This window comes from Theropithecus gelada, chromosome 9 (assembly GCF_003255815.1).
Source record: "Theropithecus gelada isolate Dixy chromosome 9, Tgel_1.0, whole genome shotgun sequence".
NCBI lineage: Eukaryota > Metazoa > Chordata > Mammalia > Primates > Cercopithecidae > Theropithecus > Theropithecus gelada.
Genome location: NC_037677.1, coordinates 99,936,609 through 99,958,531, shown reverse-complemented (window position 1 = coordinate 99,958,531; position 21,923 = coordinate 99,936,609). Strand labels below are relative to the sequence as shown.

At 42.6% G+C, this 21,923-nt stretch overlaps 1 protein-coding gene across 3 annotated transcripts in view; it reads left to right on the top strand.

Moving 5' to 3' along the window:
* PCGF6 (polycomb group ring finger 6) overlaps positions 1 to 21,923 on the top strand; it is a 49,502-nt gene that overhangs the window by 14,534 nt on the left and 13,045 nt on the right. For all 3 annotated transcript variants that reach the window (XR_003121136.1, XM_025396712.1, XM_025396711.1), the window contains 2 exons: positions 1,442 to 1,469; positions 9,923 to 10,021. Coding sequence is in view for 2 of the 3 variants with exons in the window: in XM_025396712.1 (XP_025252497.1) it covers positions 1,442 to 1,469; positions 9,923 to 10,021 (127 nt within the window). In the remaining variant the exon portion in view is untranslated. The remainder of the gene's footprint in view (positions 1 to 1,441; positions 1,470 to 9,922; positions 10,022 to 21,923) is intronic.

Here is a 21,923-nt window from a genome sequence, read left to right as displayed (position 1 = left end):
CTGTTGCCCAGGCTGGAGTGCTTTGGAGTCTGGGTGTGGTGGGTCACACCTGTAATTCCAGTACGCAGGGAGGCTAAGGCAGGAGGATGGCTTGAGGCCAGGAGTTTTGAGACCAGCCTGGCCAACATAGTGAGACCCTATCTCTTAATTTTTTTTTTTTTTTTTTAATTAGCCATGCATGGTGGCACATATCTGTACTCCCAGCTACTCAGGTCGGCTAAGGCAAGAAGTTTACTTAAGCTCAGAAGGTTGAAGCTGCAGTGAGCCACTACACTCCTGCCTGGGTGATAGAGCAAGACCCTATGTCTTTAAAAAAAAAAAAAAAAAAAAAAAAAGAAAGAAAAAGAATACTTTGGAAATGATGCAGTTGTGAACTTGTCTAATCTTCACAACATAAGGAAGAAAGAATATTGGCTTTGATGTTAGGCACACCTGAGTTTGAATTTCAGTTTTATTACCTACCAGCTCTGTGTGACCCAAAGCAAGTTATGACCTCTGTGAGCTTAATTTTTTTTTGTCTGTAGAAAGGGGTACTAATACCTGATTAGCAGGGCTATTGTGAGAACTAAGTGAAAAACATGCACAATATATGAATACCTAATTCAATGCCTGGCACATAGTACTTTCTCAACAAAAAGTTAGATCCCCTTGTCTCCCTCATGGCTTAAAAGTAATTGATTTAACCAAGAAATCTGTAGGCTTCTAGGTGAAAAGGAAACAGTAAAATTATGTCCAGGTAATTATTCTGCAAGAAAAGCAATAGGAAGCAGAGCAGCCTTCTTGTAAGAAATTTTATATTGTAAACATTACTATAGAGAGAAAAATCACATTAATTATGATTAAAAGAAAAACAAACATGAAATCAGACTTTAAGCTGTAAAATGTTAGGATGCTAAATGCAGGATGAGGGGGAATCTAATATTTAAGAATATACTTTTTCCTGGAGATCTATTGTACATCATGACGACTACAGTTAATAATGTATTATATACTTGAAAATTGATGAGTAGATCCTAAATGTTCTCACTACAGTAAAATAGTATGTGAGCTGATGAATATATTAATTTGCTTGATTTTATTAGTTTACGGTATATATGCATCTTAAAACCTATAGATATACACAATTTTAATTTGTCTATTATCCCCTAATAAAGCTGGAAGAAATAAGTAAATTCTCATATTTTCCATCAAATAACAAAGAATATACTTTTAACTTCTAAAATTAAGTATAGAAAGTAGTGTAAAATACTGCATAAAACTGCCTTTGCCTTAACCACTAGGTGGCAGAAATAACAATTACATTTGTTTATTTCATAAAACTTCAGGTGACCGTGTTTTAGAATTACAATGAATTGATGTTTCTCAAATATATATGTTGTTTTATGATTAAACATATAGCTTAAAGTATTAAATATTGATTAATTTTGCTCTCATTTTTCAGTGCTAATGAAGGCACGGGACATTTTAAGGTATTTTACTTTTTTTTTTCATTCATTTCACAAGAGGACTCTGTAGCACACAAATTCGAGTCACATTAGCAACCAAATGGAGATTGTATAAAGTTATTTAAATATGAAGTACATTTAATAATATTTTATAGATTTATGAATAAAAGTTATTAAGTAGGAATTTGTTCATTCAGAACAGTAGTCTAAGGAAACTTAAGTGAATACTTTTTAAAACTAAATCCAAATGCTATGTTAATTTAGTGATAAAAAATGTCTCAAAACATTTTTTGCGTAGTTGGCATTTTGAGTTAAATGTGAGCTTAAAATTTTATTTGCATGTAACATTTTTTGCTCAAGTTATCTTGCCCTACTTGTTACTTCAATTATTCACTGAAGTTTTAGAGGTAAGAATGAACTCCTTTGTAACATATTTAAGTTCAGAGTTGATTTAAAGATTCCAAAATCACAGGTACCATTGTATACAGTGTTACTACTATAATGCGAGTCATCAGGAAAAGGTAACTTTTAAAAAAGGGGGTAAATCAGACCTTATAGTTACTTGGGAGGTAAATATACAAGGAATAGGTGACTTTGATCTGTTCAGATTTTCAGTGACTTTGTCGAGCCTGTACTGAAAATTAGGTGAATTATACCTAGTTGGATATACTGTACTGTTTTATGAACACACTAGCTCAGAGACATGAATTAAAGCATAGGAATTGATAGGTAATTCTCTGGATGAAGCATATTATACATGTGTCTCAGAGACTGATGTGATAGAGGGAATGCAGTTTTAAGTCCCCACAATTTTTTTTTTTTTTTTTTTTTAATATGGAGTCTTCCTCTGTCGCCCAGGCTGGAGTGCAGTGGCGCAATCTCGGCTCACTGCAACTTCCGCCTTCTGGGTTCAAGCGATTCTTGAACCCAGCCTCAGCCTCCTGAGTAGCTGGGATTATAGGCATGAACCACCACACCTGGCTAATTTTGTATTTTTAGTAGAGACGGTGTTTCACCATGTTGGCCAGGCTATTCTCAAACTCCTGACCTCTGGTGACCCACCTACCTGTGTCTCCCAAAGTGCTGGGATTACAGGTGTGAGCCACTACATCTGAACATAAATCCCCATGATTTTTGATAGCATTGAACCTCTTCTAAGTTGCAAAACATCAAACTGGTGGTGTTTAGCTTTAGGAAATTCTCGTAGCCATGTGGTGGGTGGGATAGTGGCAGATAGGTTTTTGTATGGTTTAAGCACAGGGATATATGCCACCAGTGTTCCCTGAAGATGTCTGTCTAATAACTTGCAGTAGTCAGTCCAACAGAATTTTAAAACCTCATGAAGAAAGAACTAGAGAATGAATTGAAATATTAGGCCAGGTTCGTTGGCTCACATCTGTAATCCCAGTACTTTGGGAGGCCAGTGTAGGAGGATTGCTTGGAGCCAGGAGTTCGAGACCAATCTGGGCAACATAGGAATACCCTGTCTCTATAAAAAATAAAAACGTTAGCTCTGCATGATGTCATGGGCCTATAGTTCCAGCTACTCAGGAAGCTAAGGTGGCAGGATCACGTGAACCTAGGAGATTGAGGCTGCAGTGAGCTGTGATTGTGTCACTGCACTCTAGCCTAGGTGACAGAGTAAGACTGTCTTAAAAAAAAAGAGATAAAGTTTTAGTCTACTGCTTCCTCAGAAACACATGTGCAACCCAGAATATGTAGCTGTGATTCTCACACATGAAAAAACATGATAGCAATACCACCTTGAAGGGTCCTTGCCAAAACATTTAGGAAGGTGATTATGCTTCTAGATTTAATTATTTATTAATTTACAAGAAATACAGGGGACAAAGAGATGTATTAGGCTGGGCGCGGTGACTCATGCCTGTAATCCCAGCACTTTGGGAGGCCGAGGTGGGCGGATCATGAGGTCAGGAGATCGAGACCATCCTGGCTAACACGGTGAAACCCTCAAAAAAAATTAGCCAGGCGTGGTGGCGGGCGCCTGTAGTCCCAGCTACTCTGGAGGTGGAGGCAGGAGAATGGCGTGAACCTGGGAGGCAGAGCTTGCAGTGAGACGAGATTGTGCCACTGCACTCCAGCCTGGGCGACACAGCGAGACTCCGTCTCAAAAAAAAAAAGAGAGAGATATATTAAATGAACTGTAGGAATATAATAAGCCAGATCAAGATAGTGGAAAACTACATGACAACCAATTCTGTTTCTTCAGCAAATAAATTAAAAAGGAAAGAGATGAAGAATAAACCTACAGATGAAACCTATTGATAAAAGTAACTCAAGGGACATATAAGTTAATTACATTGTATACACATTATTTGGATTTGATTTGAAAAATATAATTTTTTAAATAATAACCCCAAATTGGGCTGGGGACATTGGGTCATGCCTGTAATCCTAGTGCTTTGGGAGCCCAAGGCGAGTGGATTGCTTGAGGTCAGGAGTACGAGACTAGCCTGGCCAACATGCCACAACCCTATCTCTACTAAAAATACAAAAATTAGCCAGGCCCAGCTACTTGGGAGGCTGAGGCAAGAGAATCACTTGAACCGGGAGAGTGGAAAACTCGGCGAAGTGAGCTGAGATCATGTCACTTCACTCCAGCCTGGGCAAAAGAGTGAAACATCTCAAAAAACATTATAATAACCCCAAATTGAAAACAATGTATATAACCTATTCGCTGATGAATGGATAAACAAAATGTTCTATTTCCATATAATAGAGTATTATTTGACAGTAAAAAGGAACGAAGTGCTGATACATGGTCTGACATGGGTAAACATTGAAAACATGATGCTAAGGAAAAGAAGCCAGTCACAAAAGGCCATCCATATATTACATGATTTCATTTATCTGAAATGTGCAGAACAAGAAAATCCACAGGAGCAGAAAACAGATTAGTGGTTGGCAGAGACTTGGGGAAGAGGCTGAATGGGGAGTGACTGCCAAGAGGTACAGGTTTCTTTCTTTTTTTTTTTTTTTTTTGTAGACGGAGTCTTGCTCTGTCAACCACTCGGGTGAAATGGCACAATCTGGGCTCACTGCAACCTCTGCCTCCTGGGTTCAAGCAATTCTCCTGCCTCGGCCTCCCAAGTAGCTGAGATTACAAGTGTGCCCCACCACACCCAGCTAACTTTTTGTATTTTTAGTAGAAACGGAGTTTCACCATGTTAGCCAGGCTGGTCTCAAACTCCTGACCTCAGGTGATCCACCCGCCTCAGTCTCCCAAAGTGCTGGGATTTACAGGCATGAGCCATCTTGCCCAGCCAGGCTTCTTTTTAGGGTAATGAAAATATTCTGAAATTACATAGCAGTGATGGTTGCAAAATTTTGTAGATGTACTAAAATCCGTTTAATTGTACACTTTTAAAGGGTAAATTTAATGGTATGTGAATTTACATCTCAATAAAGCTGTTGATATTTTTAAATACACAAGCCAAGATTCAGTAGAAACATTGAATAGAAGCATTGTTTGTAATTTGCTTGGTGTAAACATTTTGGGGATATAAAAATGTATCTGGTTGAAACAATATATGCTTGGCCAGGTGTGGTGGCTAACACCTGTAATCCCAGCACTTTAGGAGACCACGACAGGAGAATCACTTGAAGTTAGGAGTTGAGACCAGCCTGGGCAACATGGGGAAACCCTGTCTCCACTGAAAATACAAAAATTAGCCTGGTATAGTGATGCATGCCTGTAATCCCAGGTACTCAGGAGGCTGTGGCAGGAGAATTGCTTGAACCCTGGAGGCAGAGGCTGCGGTGAGCTGAGATTGCGCCACTGCACTCCAGCCTGGGCAATAGAGCAAAACTTCATCTCAAAACAAACAAACAAAAAAACAGGCCGGGCACCGTGGCTCACACCTGTAATCCCAGCACTTTGGGAGGCTGAGGCAGGCGGATCACGAGGCCAGGAGATAGAGACCATCCTGACTAACATGATGAAACCCCGTCTCTACTATATTAGCCGGGCATGGTGGCAGGCGCCTGTAGTCCCAGCTACTTGGGAGGCTGAGGCAGGAGAATTGCGTGAACTCAGGAGGCAGTTTGCAGTGAGCCAAGATCGCGCCACTGCACTCCAGGCCGGGTGACAGAGCGAGACTCTGTCTCAACAACAAACAACAAAAAAACTGACTGGGCACGGTGGCTCACACCTATAATCCCAGCACTTTGGGAGGCCTAGGTGGGCAGATCACCTGAGGTCAGGAGTTTGAAACCAGCCTGCCCAACATGGTGAAACCCTGTCTCTACTGAAAATACAAAAATTAGTGTGGTGGCTCGCGCCTATAATCCCAGCCACTTGGGAGGCTGTGGCAGGAGAATCGCTTGAACCCGGGAGGCAGAGGTAGCAGTGAGCCAAGACCCCATGATTCCACTCCAGCCTGGGCAACAAGAGAGAAACTCCATCTCAAAAACATATATATGTATATGCTTATGTTAGAATTTTTGTTTGAGCCCATCACTGGTTACATTTTTTTCATGAAAATTTTGTTTTAGGCCGGGCGCGGTGGCTCAAGCCTGTAATCCCAGCACTTTGGGAGGCCGAGATGGGTGGATCACGAGGTCAGGAGATCGAGACCATCCTGGCTAACACGGTGAAACCCCGTCTCTACTAAAAAAAAATACAAAAAACTAGCCGGGCGAGGTGGCGGGCGCCTGTAGTCCCAGCTACTCGGGACGCTGAGGCAGGAGAATGGCGTGAACCTGGGAGGCGGAGCTTGCAGTGAGCTGAGATCTGGCCACTGCACTCCAGCCTGGGCGACAGAGCGAGACTCTGTCTCAAAAAAAAAAAAAAAAAGAAAATTTTGTTTTAGTTTTCTCTTTTAGTAATGACAGCCCTATAAAACAATAAAATCATTTTCTACTGGGTTTAAGAAATTGGGGCCGGGTGCGGTGGCTCATGCCTGTAATCCCAGCACTTTGGGAGGCCAAGGCAGGTGGATCACCTGAGGTCAGGAGTTTGAGACCAGCCTGACCAATATGATTAAACCCCATCTCTACTAAAAATATAAAATTAGCCAGACGTGGTGGCAGGTGCCTGTAGTCCCAGCTACTTGGGAGGCTGAGATAGGAGAATCACTTGAACCCAAGAGGCAGAGGTTGCAGTGAGCCGAGATTGCACCACTGCACTCCAGCCTGGGTGACAGTGAGACTCCGTCTCAAAAGCTAAAATCTGTCAGGCGCAGTGGCTCACGCCTGTATTCCCAGCACTTTGGGAGGCCGAGGTGGGCGGATCATGAGGTCAGGAGATCGAGACCATCCTGGCTAACATGGTGAAACCCCATTTCTAAAAATACAAAAATTAGCGTGATGGCACACGCATGTCGTCCCAGCTACTTGGGAGGCTGAGGCAGGAGAATCGCTTGAACCTGGAAGGCAGAGGTTGCAGTGAGCCACGATCGCGCCACTGCACTCCAGCCTGGGTGACAGAGCAAGACTCCATCTCAAAAACAGAAAACAAAGTTAAAATCCTTTACATAAAGAGCAAAATGATACAAATAATCTTAGAGACAAATGGCTTACAACACTAACAACTCTTCTGTGCTTACTATGTGACAGGTATTTTTATTAGTTATTTACATACATTAACTTATTTTCATAATAATTGTATGAAGCAGGTGCTATTTTTATCTATTTTACAAATAGAGACGCAGACAAGTTCAGGAACTTGCCCAAAGACTCACTATTAGAAAATGGCAGAACCAGGCCGGGCGCGGTGGCTCACGCTTGTAATCCCAGCACTTTGGGAGGCCGAGGCGGGCGGATCACAAGGTCAGGAGATTGAGACCATGGTGAAACCCTGTCTCTACTAAAAATACAAAAAATTAGCCGGGCGCGGTGGCGGGCGCCTGTAGTCCCAGCTACTCAGAACTAGGAAGTTTGAGCCCAGGTAGTCTGTGCCTAGAGTGCCTACGCTCAACATCTATTCTATATGCTGTACTGTGGTAATAATGGGCAGACCATTTATCAGTTGCTCAAGTATAACAAGCAAGCCCAAGACACCTAGAAAAATAAAATACCTATCTAATATATACTTTATGAGTTTTAGTCAGGAAAGTTCTTTTTTTTTTTTTTTTTTTGAGACGGAGTCTTGCTCTGTCACCCAGGCTGGAGTGCAGTGGCCGGATCTCAGCTCACTGCAAGCTCCTCCTCTCGGGTTCACGCCATTCTCCTGCCTCAGCCTCCCGAGTAGCTGGGACTACAGGCACCCGCCACTTCGCCCGGCTAGTTTTTTGTATTTTTTAGTAGAGACGGGGTTTCACCGTATTAGCCAGGATGGTCTCGATCTCCTGACCTCATGATCCGCCCGTCTCGGCCTCCCAAAGTGCTGGGATTACAGGCTTGAGCCACCACGCCCGGCCAGGAAAGTTCTTAAGAACAAACTACTCTACAGATAGGAAAGCTGAGTGCTGTAACATGGAACAAATGTGTGCCTTGGTTCCCTGGGTAGCCATTCTAGGCTCCCAGTCTGTAAGTCCTAGAAAAACACTTTGTACTTTTCCTGAAAGGGACTGTTTAGTTCTGATTACTTCAGCTTTTCATTTGCATGAGGTCGTAGCATCCTTAGTTGTCTCAGAGAGATGGGAGCTAGGTAGGCATTAATTTTTATTTTCAAACTCTGTCATCTACTTATCACTTCCTACACCTCAAACTGTTGTGTCCCACATTCCAGCCACATATGTCTAGATAGTGATCTTTTTATTTTTCACTCAAAATAAAAAGTGAAATAAATAAATACATTTTTATTTATTTAATTTAATAAATTAAATTAAATTAAATTAAATTAATGGCCGGGCCTGGTGGCTCACACCTGTAATCCCAGCACTTTGGGAGGCCAAGGTGGGCGGATCACAAGGTCAGGAGATTGAGACCATCCTGGCTAACAGTGAAACCCCTTCTCTACTAAAAAAAAAAAAAAAAATTAGCTGGCCGTGGTGGTGCACGCCTGTAGTCCCAGCTACTCGGGAGACAGGCAGGAGAATGGTGTGAACCTGGGAGGCGGAGCTAGCAGTGAGCTGAGATTGCGCCACTGCACTCCAGCCTGGGCGACATAGCAAGACTCCGTCTCAAAAAAGAAAAAAAAAAAGGAAAAAGAAATCCCTTTATTATGAAACTTTTTTAACTTACACAAAAGTAGGCAGAATAGTATAATGAACTCCCCATGTACACACCACTCCAATAATTATAAATTCATGTTAAGTATCTGTTTATGGCAACATAATAATGATACTACAGATAATCCCTTGATGAAATATTCATGCACTATTTAAATTTCCTACATTATCCCATGAAAATAGTTTGATAGTTTTTCAATCAGGATTCAGTAAGGTCCATACGTTGTAATTGGTTAATGTGTTTGTCATTTACACCTCTTAATGTTTTTTAGTCTCGCCATTCCTTCTCCATCTTGTTTTTTCTTCCTCGCAGTTTTTTGTTTTTGTTTCTGTTTGTTTTTTGGTTTTTTTTTTTTTTAGACGGAGTTCTGCTCTTGTTGCCTAGACTGAAGTACAACGGCACGATCTTGGCTCACCACAACCTCTGCCTCCCAGGTTCAAGTGATTCTCCTGCCTCAGCTGGGATTATAGGCATGCATCACCATGCCTGGCTAATTTTGTATTTTTAGTAGAGACAGGGTTTCTCCATGTTGGTCAGGCTGGTCTGGAACTCCTGACCTCGGGTGATCCACCCTCTTCGGTCTCCCAAAGTGCTGGGATTACAGGCGTGAGCCACCTCACCTAGCCCCTTGTAGTTTTTATGTTGAAGAAACAAAGTTGTTTTATTTATTTAATTATATATTTATTTTGAAATGGAGTCTTGCTCTGTCGCCCAGGCTGGAGTGCAGTGGTGTGATTTCAGCTCACTGCAACCTCCACCTCCCAGGTTCAAATGATTTTCCTGCCTCAGCCTCCTGAATAGCTGGGATTACAGGTGCATGCCACGACACCCAGCTAATTTTTTTTGCATTTTTTTGGAGAGATGGGGTTTCACCATGGTGGCCAGGCTGGTCTCGAACTCCTAACCTCAAATGATCTGCATGCCTCTGTCTCCCAAAGTGCTGGGATTGCAGGCGTGAGCCACCATGCCCAGCCTCGAAGTTGTTTTAGACATTTGGTATTGGGTGTTTTCTCTGTGTCTTTGAAGTGTAAGTTCAGTACTTGAAATGAATGAATAAATTTTACTCTGAGTTTTGTTTTTTCAATGAAACATTAAAATAAACCAAGCCTATTTAGAAAAATTGTTGACATACTTTTCAGAAAGGGAAAGCTAAGCAGAATTTCCATTTTTTTTCTCTGCTATGTATACTAACTTGCTTCATAGTAAGTCTTTTCAAGAGTCTATTGCATCATCTTTGCTGTAAAATTTTCTTTAATGTTTACACATTACATATATATACATACATCTCACGCATGTACAGGTATATTTAACCTAAAAATAGTTTTATCTATCTATTTTTGTAGCCATTGGAAAAGAAGTTTGTTCGAGTTTCAGGAGAAGCAACTATTGGGCATGTAGAAAAATTCCTCAGAAGAAAAATGGGTCTTGATCCAGCTTGTCAGGTACAGTACTTATATGTAAAAGAATAGGTAAACTTGTGAGATTACCTTTAGCACACTGAAGAAATAACTCGCTAGGATTTCATGCAATTATTTTTGTTTTGTGATGTTGTAGACATTGTTAATGCTAACTGAATATCGATACATAGTGATTCACGCCTCCAGCTCTAATCACATTTGATTTACTGTCCATTTCTTTTTTTTTTTTTTTCTTTTTTTGAGACAGTCTGTTTCTGTTGCCCAGGCTGAAGTACATCGACACAATCATGGCTCACTGCAACGTTGAGGTTTTCCTGGGCTTGGTTGGTCCTGCCTCCTGTCTCAACCTCCTGAGTAGTTAGGACTAGAGGCACATGCCACCATGCCCATCTTATTTTTTTTTTTTTAAGAGTTGTGGTCTTGCTATGTTGTCCAGGCTGGTCTCAAACTGCGAGCCTCAAGTAATCCTCCTGCCTCAGCTTCCCAAAGCACTAGGATTATAGGAGTTAGCCACTGTGCCAGGCTAGTATCCATTTCCTACTGCCACTGATGGCAATCTATTAGTATCAGAGAAAAGCTGAAGATAGGAGAAATATTAGAGTCTTCAGTTCCAACTCTTTCCATTTTGGTAGTAGAGAAAAATATTGCTTATCATCCACTTTTCTTCATAGGACATCCTTGCATTTATTAGTTGTTCAAGTATAACAAGCAAGCTCGACCAGGCACAGTGGCTCACGCCTGTAATCCCAGCACTTTGGGAGGCTGAGGTGGGCAGATCACGAGGTCAGGAGATCCAGCCTGACTAACATGGCGAAACCTCGTCTCTACTAAAAATACAAAAATTAGCCAGATGTGCTGGCATGCACCTGTAATCCCAGCTACTCAGGAGGTTGAGGCAGGAGAATCACTTGAACCTGGGAGACAGAGGTTGCAGTGAGCCAAGATTGAGCTACCGCACTCCAGTCTGGGCGACAGAGCAAGACTCCATCTCAAAACCAAACAAAACAAAAAAACAAGCAAAGCTCAGGACACCTAAGAGAAGTGAAATATATTTATCTAATAGGGACCTATTAGTTTTTTGTTTTGTTTTGTTTTGTTTTGTTTTGAGATGGAGTTCCACTCTGTCGCCTAGGCTGGAGTGCAGTGGCATGATCTCGGCTCACTGCAACCTCCGCTCCCTGGGTTCAAGCGATTCTCCTGCCTCAGCCTTCCTGAGTAGCTGGGATTACAGGCAGGTGCCATCATGCCCAGCTAATTTAGTATTTTTAGTAGAGATGGGGTTTCTCCATGTTGGTCTGGCTGGTCTCAAACTTCTGACCTCAGGTGATCCTCCTACCTCAGCCTCCCAAAGTGCTGGGATTATAGGCATGAGCCACCGTGCCCGGCTGACCCTATTAGTTTTTTTTATGGATTAAAAGAGATCTCCTGTTCTAGCTATGTAATATTTTTCTTTTTTTTTTTGAGGCGGAGTCTCACTCCATTGCCCAGGCTGAAGTGCAGTGGGGCGGTCCCAGCTCACTGCAACTTCCGCCTCCTGGGTTCAAGTGATTCTCCTGCCTCAGGCTCCCAAGTAGCTGGGATTACAGGCCTGTGCCACCACACCCGGCTAATTTTTGTGTTTTTGGTAGAGACGGGGTTTCACCATGTTGTTGGTCAGGCTGGTATCAATCTCCTGACCTCGTGATCTGCCTGCCTTGGCCTCCCAAAGTGCTGGTATTACAGGCGTGAGCCACCGCACCTGGCTGTAATATTTTCTTGTTGTACGATGGAAGCTTCAAACTTCATATATCATTGAACATAAAAGTAAAATATACTCGTAGTTCTAGTTATGTGGTCCAGTTAGTAAAAATGCACATTTATTTAGCTTTGCTTTTTCATTAGTCAAATTTAAAAAGCATTTTTGTTATTCTCCATCATGTGTAAAGTCTTATAGAATAATTTTTATCTGAAATGCTGTGTATTGTGGCTAGGCACGATGGCTCACTTGTATAATCCCAGCACTTTGGGAGGCCAAGGCAGGTGGATCATTTGAGGTCAGGAGTTTGAGACCAGCCTGGCCAACATGGTGAAACCCTGTCTCTATTAAAAAATGAAAAATAGCTTGGTATGGTGGCACACTCCTGTAATCCCAGCTCTCGGGAGGCTGAGGCTGAAGAATTGCTTGAACCTGGGAGATGGAGGTTGCAGTGAGCCTAGATCATGCCATTGCACTTCAGCCTGGGTGACAGAGTGATAATCTGTCTCAAAAAAATAGTAAAATAAAATAAAATAATAAAATACTCTATTATTAGTTAAATTAATAGATATGTTAAAACAGTGACTGGCCAGGTGCAGTGGCTCATGCCTTTAAATCCCAGCACTTTGGGAGGTCGAGGCAGGCAGATCACCTGAGGTCAGGAGTTCAAGACCAGCCTGGCCAACGTGGTAAAACCCTGTCTCTACCAAAAATACAAAAATTAGCCAGGTATAGTGGTGCACACCTGTAGTCCTGGCTACTTAGGAGGCTGAGGCAGGAGAATCACTTGAACCCGGGAGGTGGAGGTTGCAGTGAGTCAAGACCATGCCACTACACCCCTACCTGGGCGACAAGAGGGAGACTCTATATCAAAAAAGAAAAGGGCCAGACGCAGTGGCTCACACCTGTAATCCTAACACTTTGGGAGGCCAAGGCAGGTGGATCACCTGAGGTCAGGAGTTCAAGACCAGCCCGACCAACATGGTAAACTCCATCTCTACTAAAATATAAAATTAGCTGGGCACGGTGGCACATGCCTGTAATCCCAGCTACTCGGGAGGCTGAGGCAGGAGAATCGCTTGAACCCGGGAGGCAGAGGTTGCTATGAGCCGAGATGGCACCACTGCACTCTAGCCTGGGCAACAACAGCGAAACTCCAACTAAGAAAAAAAAAGTGACTGAAAGTTTGCTAGTGTTTTTAGTACCAGTATTTACTAGTAGTTAAATATATACTAAATCCAATAAAATATGACTTCTCTAACTGAGCTTAACATATCCCGGTTATATCTCATGGCAGCTGAAAACTAGAAATGACTTATTTTTTACCTTGTAGCCACAGCACACTTGAGGTTATTCTTAGGTTTTGGTTAGAAATAAAACTGGTTAGTGACTCCTGGATTAAGAATTGTGAGTGATCCCATAACAGCCTATTATTTCTAAAAGCAGAAGTCAGAAGACTTGCCCTTATTATAGAATAAGAAGTGACACCCTCCTGGGTATATGGATTATTCTGTGGCTATATAAGTATTTGTGTGTGTGTTTTGTGGTTTTTTGTTTGTTTGTTTTTTTGGTGGCAAGGATAATATACTGTGTTGCTCAGGCTGGACTTCTGTGTGTGTGATACAGAGTCTTGCTCTGTCACCCATGCTGGAGTGCAATGGCACAATCTTGACTCATTGCAGTCTCTACCTCCTGGGTTCTAGCAATTCTTCTGCCTCAGCCTCCCAGGTAGCTGGGATTAGAGGTGCACAGCACCATGCCCGGCTAAATTTTTTGTGTTTTTTAGTAGAGATGGGGTTTCATCATTTTGCCCAGGCTGGTCTCAAACTCCTGGCCTCAAGTGATCCTCCTACCTCAGCCTCCCAAACTACTGGGATTACAGGCATGAGCCACTGTGCCCAGCCTGTTTTTTTAATTGACAGAAACAATATATATTGGGTTGGGCGTGGTGGTTTACGCCTGTAATCCCAGCACTTTGGGAGGCCAAAGTGGGTGGATAGCTTGAGCCCAGGAGTTCGAGACCAGCCTGGGCAACATAGCGAAACACCAGCTCTACAAAAAATACCAAAATTAGCCAGGTGTGGTGGCACACACCTGTAATCCTAGTAGTCCTAGCTCCTAGGGAGGCTGAGGTGGGAGGATCATTTGAGCCTGGGAGGTCGAGGCTGCAGTGATCCACGATTTCTCTGCTGCACTGAGCCTGGGTGACAGCAATACACTGTCTCAAAAAAATAAAAATAGAAATAAGTGAAGGCCAGGCAAGGTGGCTCACACCTGTAATCCCAGCACTTACAGAGGCCAAGGTGAGTGGATCACCTGAGGTTAGAAGTCCAAGACTAGCCTGGCCAGCGTGGTGAAACCCTGTCCCTAGTAAATACAAAAATTAGCCAGGCGTGGTGGCACATACCTATAGTCCCAGCTACTTGGGAGGCTGAGGTGGGAGGAGCCCTTGAACCCAGGAAGCAGAGGTTGCAGTGAGCTGCGACCACACCACTGCACTCCAGCCTAGGTGAGAGAGTGAGACTCTGTCTCAAAAAAAAGAGAAATAAAGAAATCATACCTATTTATTGTATACAACATGATGTTTTGAAATATGTATACATTGTGGGATGGCAAAATTGAGCTAATTAACATACCATTACCCCACATTTTTTGTGGTGAAAACACCTGAAATCTCTATTCAGCAGTTACAATATATTGTTGTTATTATTATTATTATTTGTTTGTTTGTTTTTGAGATGGAGTCTCACTCTGTCGCCCAGGCTAGAGTGCAGTGGCACGATCTCGGCTCACTGCAAGCTCCGCCTCCCAGGTTCACGCCATTCTCCTGCCTCAGCCTCCTGAGTAGCTGGGACTACAGACACCCGTCATCACGCCCAGCTAATTTTTTGTATTTTTAGTAGAAATGGGGTTTCACTGTGTTAGCCAGGATGGTCTCGATCTCCTGACCTCATAGTCCGCCCACCTCGGCCTCCCAAAGTGCTGGGATTATAGGCGTGAGCTACCACGCCCAGCCTATAATATATTATTAAGTATAGTCACCATGTTTTACAGTATATCTCTTCTAAGTTGATTTTGTTACCTAAAAATGTGGATTTCTTCTTTGCTTACGTCATAGAATTTAAGGCTTTTAGCATTTTGAAATAAAATGATACAAAGGCTCATACCTGTAATCCCAGCTGCTCTGTAGGCTGAGGTAGGAGGATCACCTAAGCTTGGGGGGTCAAGGTGGCAGTGCATGATGAGACCCTGTCTCAAAAAAAAAATGATATAAAATTTGTTTCAACCTTTAATTTTCTTTTTCAGCTCTTGGCTCTCTAAATAAATATTATACCACTCAGCTACTTATAGCTGGTAATGTTCATAAATTATTATTTAACCAAAATGTTAAAATAGAATTATCAAATACACAGACCCATTAATTGGGGACTAAAATTGTTGAGGCCTAAATTTAAGATAGAGTAAGTAATTAAGAGTTACTTCTAATATGAACAAAACGTGGAGCTGGTTTACTAGTCATCAGACTACAATTCTTGGTGTCCTGCAGTCCCTTGAGCCTGCTATGCTGCCTTTCTTAAACCAGTTAGTTGCAGGTGGGAAATGTGTGCATGGTTTACAGATACGTGACCTTCATTTGTGGTTATTTACTAACAGGAATGAGTAATTCCCACAGGTCTGTTAAACTTTAAAGTTATTTGTGGCAGATCAGATTTTAAAAACAAGACAACAGGTCATGTGTTCTTTTTTGTTGTTGTTGAGACAACGTTTCGCCGTTTTTGCCCAGGGTGGAGCGCAATGGCGTGATGATCTCGGCTCACCACAACCTCCGCCTCCTGGGTTAAAGCGATTCTCCTGCCTCAGCCTCCCAAGTAGCTGGGATTACAGGCATGTGCCACCATGCCTGGCTAATTTTTTAGTTTTTTTAGTAGAGACAGGGTTTCTCCATGTTGGCCAGGCTGGTCTCGAACACCCAGCCTCAGGCGATCTGCCCACCTCGGCCTCCTAAAGTGCTGCGATTACAAGCGTGAGCCACCGCGCCCGGCCATCATGTGTGTGTGTGGTTTTTTTTTGAGGCAAGAGTCTCGCTGTGTCGCCCAGGCCGGAGTGCAGTGGTGCAATCTCAGCTCACTGCAAGCTCCGCCTCCTGGGTTCAAGCGATTCTCCTGCCTCAGCCTCCCGAGTAGCTGGGACTGCAGGCGCCCGCCACCATGCCTGGCTAATTTTTTTGTATTTTTAGTAGAGATGGGGTTTCATCATGTTAGCCAGGATGGTCTTGATCTCCTGACCTTGTGATCCGCCTGCCTCGGCCTCCCAAAGTGCTGGGATTACAGGCGTGAGCCACCGTGCCCAGCCCATCATGTGTTCTTAAGAAAGATTTAAGTTCATTTAAAATTTAGAGATCAATAATTATCCAAATATGTTTCTGTCTCAGAGACTCCAGTGTCTCAGGGTTACTGTGGTTGATTTAGTGATATTTACTTGTTGATGTCTTATTGTATTTTGCTTTATATGTAATTAGTATTGTTTTATATTGCTTTGTACATTGTTTGATATTCAGACCTTATATTGCTTTTATGAAATGAAATTTAGAACATAACCTCACATTGATCACTAAAAATTCTTCTATAAGATGTGATATTTGATTTTGTTAATCCTGCCATAACTAATTCCATCTTAAAAGTTAGGTTGGTCAGGCACGGTGGCTCACACCTGTAATCCCAGCATTTTGGGAGGCTGAGGCAGGCAGATCATGAGGTCAAGAGATCAAGACCATCCTGGCCAACATGGTGAAACCCCGTGTCTACTAAAAATACAAAAATTAGGTGGGCATGGTGGTACACACCTGTATAGTCCCAGCTACTCAGGAAGATGAGGCAGGAGAATCACATGAATCCGGCAGGCGGAGGTTGCAGTGAGCCATGATCGCACCACTACACTCAAGCCTGGGGACAGAGCAAGACTCCGTCTCAAACAAAAAGAAAAAGTTACGTTATTTATTATTATTACTTATTTGGTGTATGATATTAAGCCTTCTATTAAATTTAGTTTCCAAAAATTTTTTAAGAACTAATATATGATGTTTCCTTACCATTTATTATATATTGTTACTAAATTGACTGTCTATGTATTTGACCTGAGGAGTACAAAGATGAGACAAAATTCATGCCATCAGGGGACTCAGAGTTTTGTAGGAAAGATATATAAGTAAACAACTAACTGACAATAGGATGTAATGAATGCAACAGTAGAGATAACACAAAAGTGAATGATTTAACTCAGGAATGGGATTGAAGAACAGATAGGAATTTGCCAGACACACAGAAAAAAAGAACTTAATAGCGAAGAAAAGAGTATGTATGACCGGGTCCGGTGGTTCATGCTTGTAATCCCAGCACTTTGGGAGGCCGAGGCAGGCGCATCACAAGGTCAAGAGATCAAGACCATCCTGGCCAACATGGTGAAACCCTGTCTCTACTAAAAATACAAAAAAAAAATTACCTGGGCATGGTGGTACGCCTATAGTCCCAGCTACTTGGGAGGCTGAGGCAGGAGAATCGCTTGAACCCAGGAGGCGGAGGTTGCAGTGAGCTGAGATCCCGCCACTGCATTCCAGCCTGGGTGACAGAGTGAGACTCCATCTCAAAAAAAAAAAAAAAAAAAAAGAAAGAAAGAAAAGAGTATGTGTGATCAAAGGAATGAGCCATTGTGGCTTATCAAAGCACATTGATTGAAAAATCTTAACTTGGAAGCTCTAGCATGATCTTGCTTTTAAAAAGATACGGACTTTTTCTCCTTTTAATAAGACTACTTTCATGGTCTGATTTCTTCTCTGAGATTCAAAAATATTTTTGTTATCTGTTCTTGATACTGCAGAGGGTAAGATATTATGCACAAAAAGTTAACGTATCAGCCTTGAGGCTGCTGTCGTTAGAAGGACCTGCTTACAAAGCTGGCCTTTGGCTGTCTGGGAACTAGGCCTGCAAAAAGTTTCCTACACTAATATGAAAAGTTTCCTAAGTGCAATTTGGTAGTTGTTAGACAACGAGTGCCAACTAAACCAACTTTTTTTTTCTTTTTTCTTTTTTCTTTTTTTTTTTTCCAGATGGAGTCTCGCTCTGTTGCCCAGGCTGGAGTGCAGTGGCACCATCTTGGCTCACTGCAGCCTCTGCCTCCTGGGTTCAAGCCATTCTCTGCCTCAGCCTCCCGAGTAGCTGGGATTACAGGCGACTGCCACCATGCCTAGCTAATTTTTTTGTATTTTTAGTAGAGACGGGGTTTTAGTGTCTTGGCCAGGCTGGTCTTTAACTGCTGACCTTGTGATCTGCCTGCCTCGGCCTCCCAAAGTGCTGGGATTACAGGTGTGAGCCACTGCGCCCGGACTTTTTTTCCTTTTTTTTTTTTTTTTTTGAAATGGAGTCTCTCTCTGTTACCCAGGCTGTAATGCAGTGGCGCAATCTCGGCTCACTACAACTTCTGGCTCCTAGGTTCAAGTGATCCTCCTGCCTCAGTCTCCTGAGTAGCTGGGATTACAGGTGTCCGCCACCATGCCCGGCTAATTTTTGTCTTTTTTGTAGAGATGGGGTTTTGCCACGTTAGCCAGGCTGGTCTCGAACTCCTGACCTCAGGTGATCTGCCCTCCTCGGCCTCCCAAAGTGCTGGGATTATAGGCGTGAGCCACCGCACCCGGCTGATCCCATTTTATTTATTTTATTTTATTTTATTTTATTTTATTATTATTATTTTTTTTTGAGACGGAGTCTCGCTCTGCTGCCCAGGCTGGAGTACAGTGGCCGGATCTCAGCTCACTGCAAGCTCCGCCTCCTGGGTTCACGCCATTCTCCTGCCTCAGCCTCCCGAGCAGCTGGGACTACAGGCGCCCGCCACCTCGCCCGGCTTATTTTTTTGTATTTTTAGTAGAGACAGGGTTTCACCGTGTTAGCCAGGATGGTCTCGATCTCCTGACCTCGTGATCCGCCCGTCTCGGCCTCCCAAAGTGCTGGGATTACAGGCTTGAGCCACCGCGCCCGGCCCTCATTTTTTTTAAAGCAAAAAATGAATAACAGAAAAACCCACATGCACCCATAGTGTTCTAGGACCATACACATCAAACTCTTAGAAACTGACCAACCCCAGCTGAGTGTGGTGGCTCATGCCTGCAATCCCAGCACTTTGGGAGGCCGAGGTGGGCGGATCACCTGAGTTCAGGAGTTTGAGACCAGCCTGACCAACATGAGAAACCCCGTGTCTACTAAAAATAGAAAATTAGCCACACATGGTGATGCATGCCTGTAATCCCAGCTACTTGGGAAGCTGAGGCAGGAAAATCGCTTGAACCTGGGAGAGGCAGAGTTTGCAGTGAGCCAAGGTTGTGCCATTGCCCTCCAGCCTGGGCAACAAGAGTGAAACTCCATCTCAAAAAGAAAGAACAAAGAAACTGACCACCCTCTAGGGGCTAGGATTGAAGTGAGGATTTATCATTCTACATTCTACATTTTTTTTAAGTTTGTTACTATATATACCTGTCTGTTTTTATTTTATTTCTTTATTTTTTTGAGATGAGGTTACATTCTGTCGCCCAGGCTGGGGGTGGAGCGGTTCGATTCATATCTCACTGCCTCAAACTCAAGGAATCCTCCTGCCTCAGCTTCCCAAGCAGCTAAGATGATAGATGAGAGCCACAGTACCGAGCACCTCTGTGTTTTCTGAATTTGTTACAGTGAATTATTTTTTAAAGATTTTTGTAAAGCTTTTTACAAAAAAAGTAAAGATCTGTAAAAATTCAAAGTTGAAAATATAGTAATAATACCATGAATGTATACCATGTGGTAAAGCCCACTAAGAGTGATGGTTTTTGGATTGCTAAATATTTAATGAAACATAGGCCCAGTGCTTTGGCTCATATCTGTAATCCCAGCACTTTGGGAGCCTGACGTGGGCGGATCACCTAAGGTTAGGAGTTTGAGACCAGGCTGGCCAACATGGGGAAATCCCATCTCTACTAAAAATACAAAAATTAGCCAGGCGTGGTGGTGTGCCCTTGTAATCCCAGCTACTCGGGAGGCTGAGGCACGAGAATCGCTTCATCCTGAGAGGCAGGGGTTGCAGTGTGCTGAGATTGCGCCACTGCACTCCAGCCTGGGTGACAGAGTGAGACTGTTGTCTTAAAAAAAAAAAAAAAAATTAATAAAACAATGATAGTACCAAATTCTTTAATTTTTTATGGATCTGAGTTCTGTGTGTAAGATCTCATATCATTACTTTTAAGTCATTTTGGAAATACCACTCTAAAAACAGGTGACAGGCTAGATTTGGCCCTTGAGTATGCCAGCCTGGGTTCTATCTCATAATTCTATATAATCTCAGATTAGTAACAACTTTTGCATTTTAGACTTACTAGCTTTTAAATTGACAGAGTGGTATTTGCAAAATGAAAGCACAGCCACACTGTGGCTGCTTTTGTGCGATAACAGCTGAATTGAAGAGTTATAACAGAGATGCTGTGGCCCACAAAGCCTAAAGCATTTATTATTTGGCCCTTTGCAGAAAAGGTTTGCCAACCCCGAGATGGCATTTAGGCTTTGGAGAGAGTTAGACCTTGGACAGACCTGGTTTTATATCTGAACTTTGCTATTTACTAGCTTTGTGACCTCAGGAAAGTTTAATGTCTTCACTTCTTAGTTTCCCTATCTGTAAAATTGGAATTGTAGTTACCTAGTTCATAGGCATATGAGGATTAGATAACACATATCAAATACATATGTAACTTATTGTACATAGTGGCTGCTCATTTAAATGCAGCTACTATTACTGTTCTTTCCCAACCATGCTGAAAGTTTTTAGAGTTTAACATGTTGACAGTGTATAGAATTGATTGGAGTAAACAGTATTTGAAGATAAGAAGTCTGGCTAGGAGGTGGTTTTAGTGGTTTAAGCCTACGGGCAGTAGTCGAAAGGTACGATATGAATTCAAGAGATAGGAAGAAAGAAGCAATAGGACTTTGTAATTGATTGTATGTAAGAAGAAAGGAAAAGGAGAAAGAGGAAGCAGAGGTGACATTCTGGTATGGAAGACAAGGAGAAATTTCATGCCATAATCTAAATAGTAATGTTAGGAGATGGAGCCAGTTAAGTGATATATATGTGTGTGTGTGTGTGTGTATGTGTGTGTGTGTGTGTATATATATATATATGTTGTTGAGGATCTAACCCCTTTTTAAGGTAATAGGAAGGGAGTAGTACTCAGTGAAAGATTAAAGATTTGCATTTCTATCTTAGCAAGTAAGTATAGTAGAGTCTTAGTAAAATGTGTATGTACAACAATATTCTCTCTAGAGAATTCTATATAAAAGTCAATATATTGGCTGGAGCACACTGGCTCACACTTGTGTTTGGGAGGCCAAGGCAGGAGGATCACTTAAGACTAGGAGTTTGAGACAAGTCTGGGCATATACCAGAGACCCTGTCTCTACAAAAATTGAAAAAAACACACACACACACACGCAGTTGGCTGGGCGCGGTGGCTCAAAACTGTAATCCCAGCACTTTGGGAGGCCGAGGCGGGCAGATCACGAGGTCAGGAGATAGATCTAGACCATCCTGGCTAACACGCTGAAACCCTGTCTCTACTAAAAATACAAAAAATTAGCCGGGCATGGTGGTGGGCGCCTGTAGTTCCAGCTACTCGGGAGGCTGAGGCAGGGGAATGGCGTGAACCCAGGAGGCGAAGCTTGCTGTGAGCCGAGACTGCGCCACTGCCCTCCAGCCTGGGCGACAGAGCGAGACTCCATCTCAAAAACAAAAAACAAACAGAAAAACACACAATTAGCCAGATGTGGTGGTGCACACCTCTAGTCCCAGCTATTTGGGTTGCTAAGGTGGGAGGATTGCCTCAGTCTAGGAGTTTGAGGCTGCAATGAGCTATGATTGGGCCACCGTACTCCAGCCTGCGTGACAGGGTGACACCCTGTTTGGGGGGGAAAAAAAAGATATATCTTGGAGCTTTGCAATTACTTGTTGAAATTGTTTCATCTACAAAACAGTTTCCTTAGTGTGAACTTTAAGTGTTGTACTATGATTTATATGGCATTGTTGGAAAATGAGATATTCCTCATAAGAATTTTTTCAAATAATGGATAATTGCCTTTTTACAGATTAATACCTTTTTTTTTTTTTTTTTTTTTTTTTTTTAAA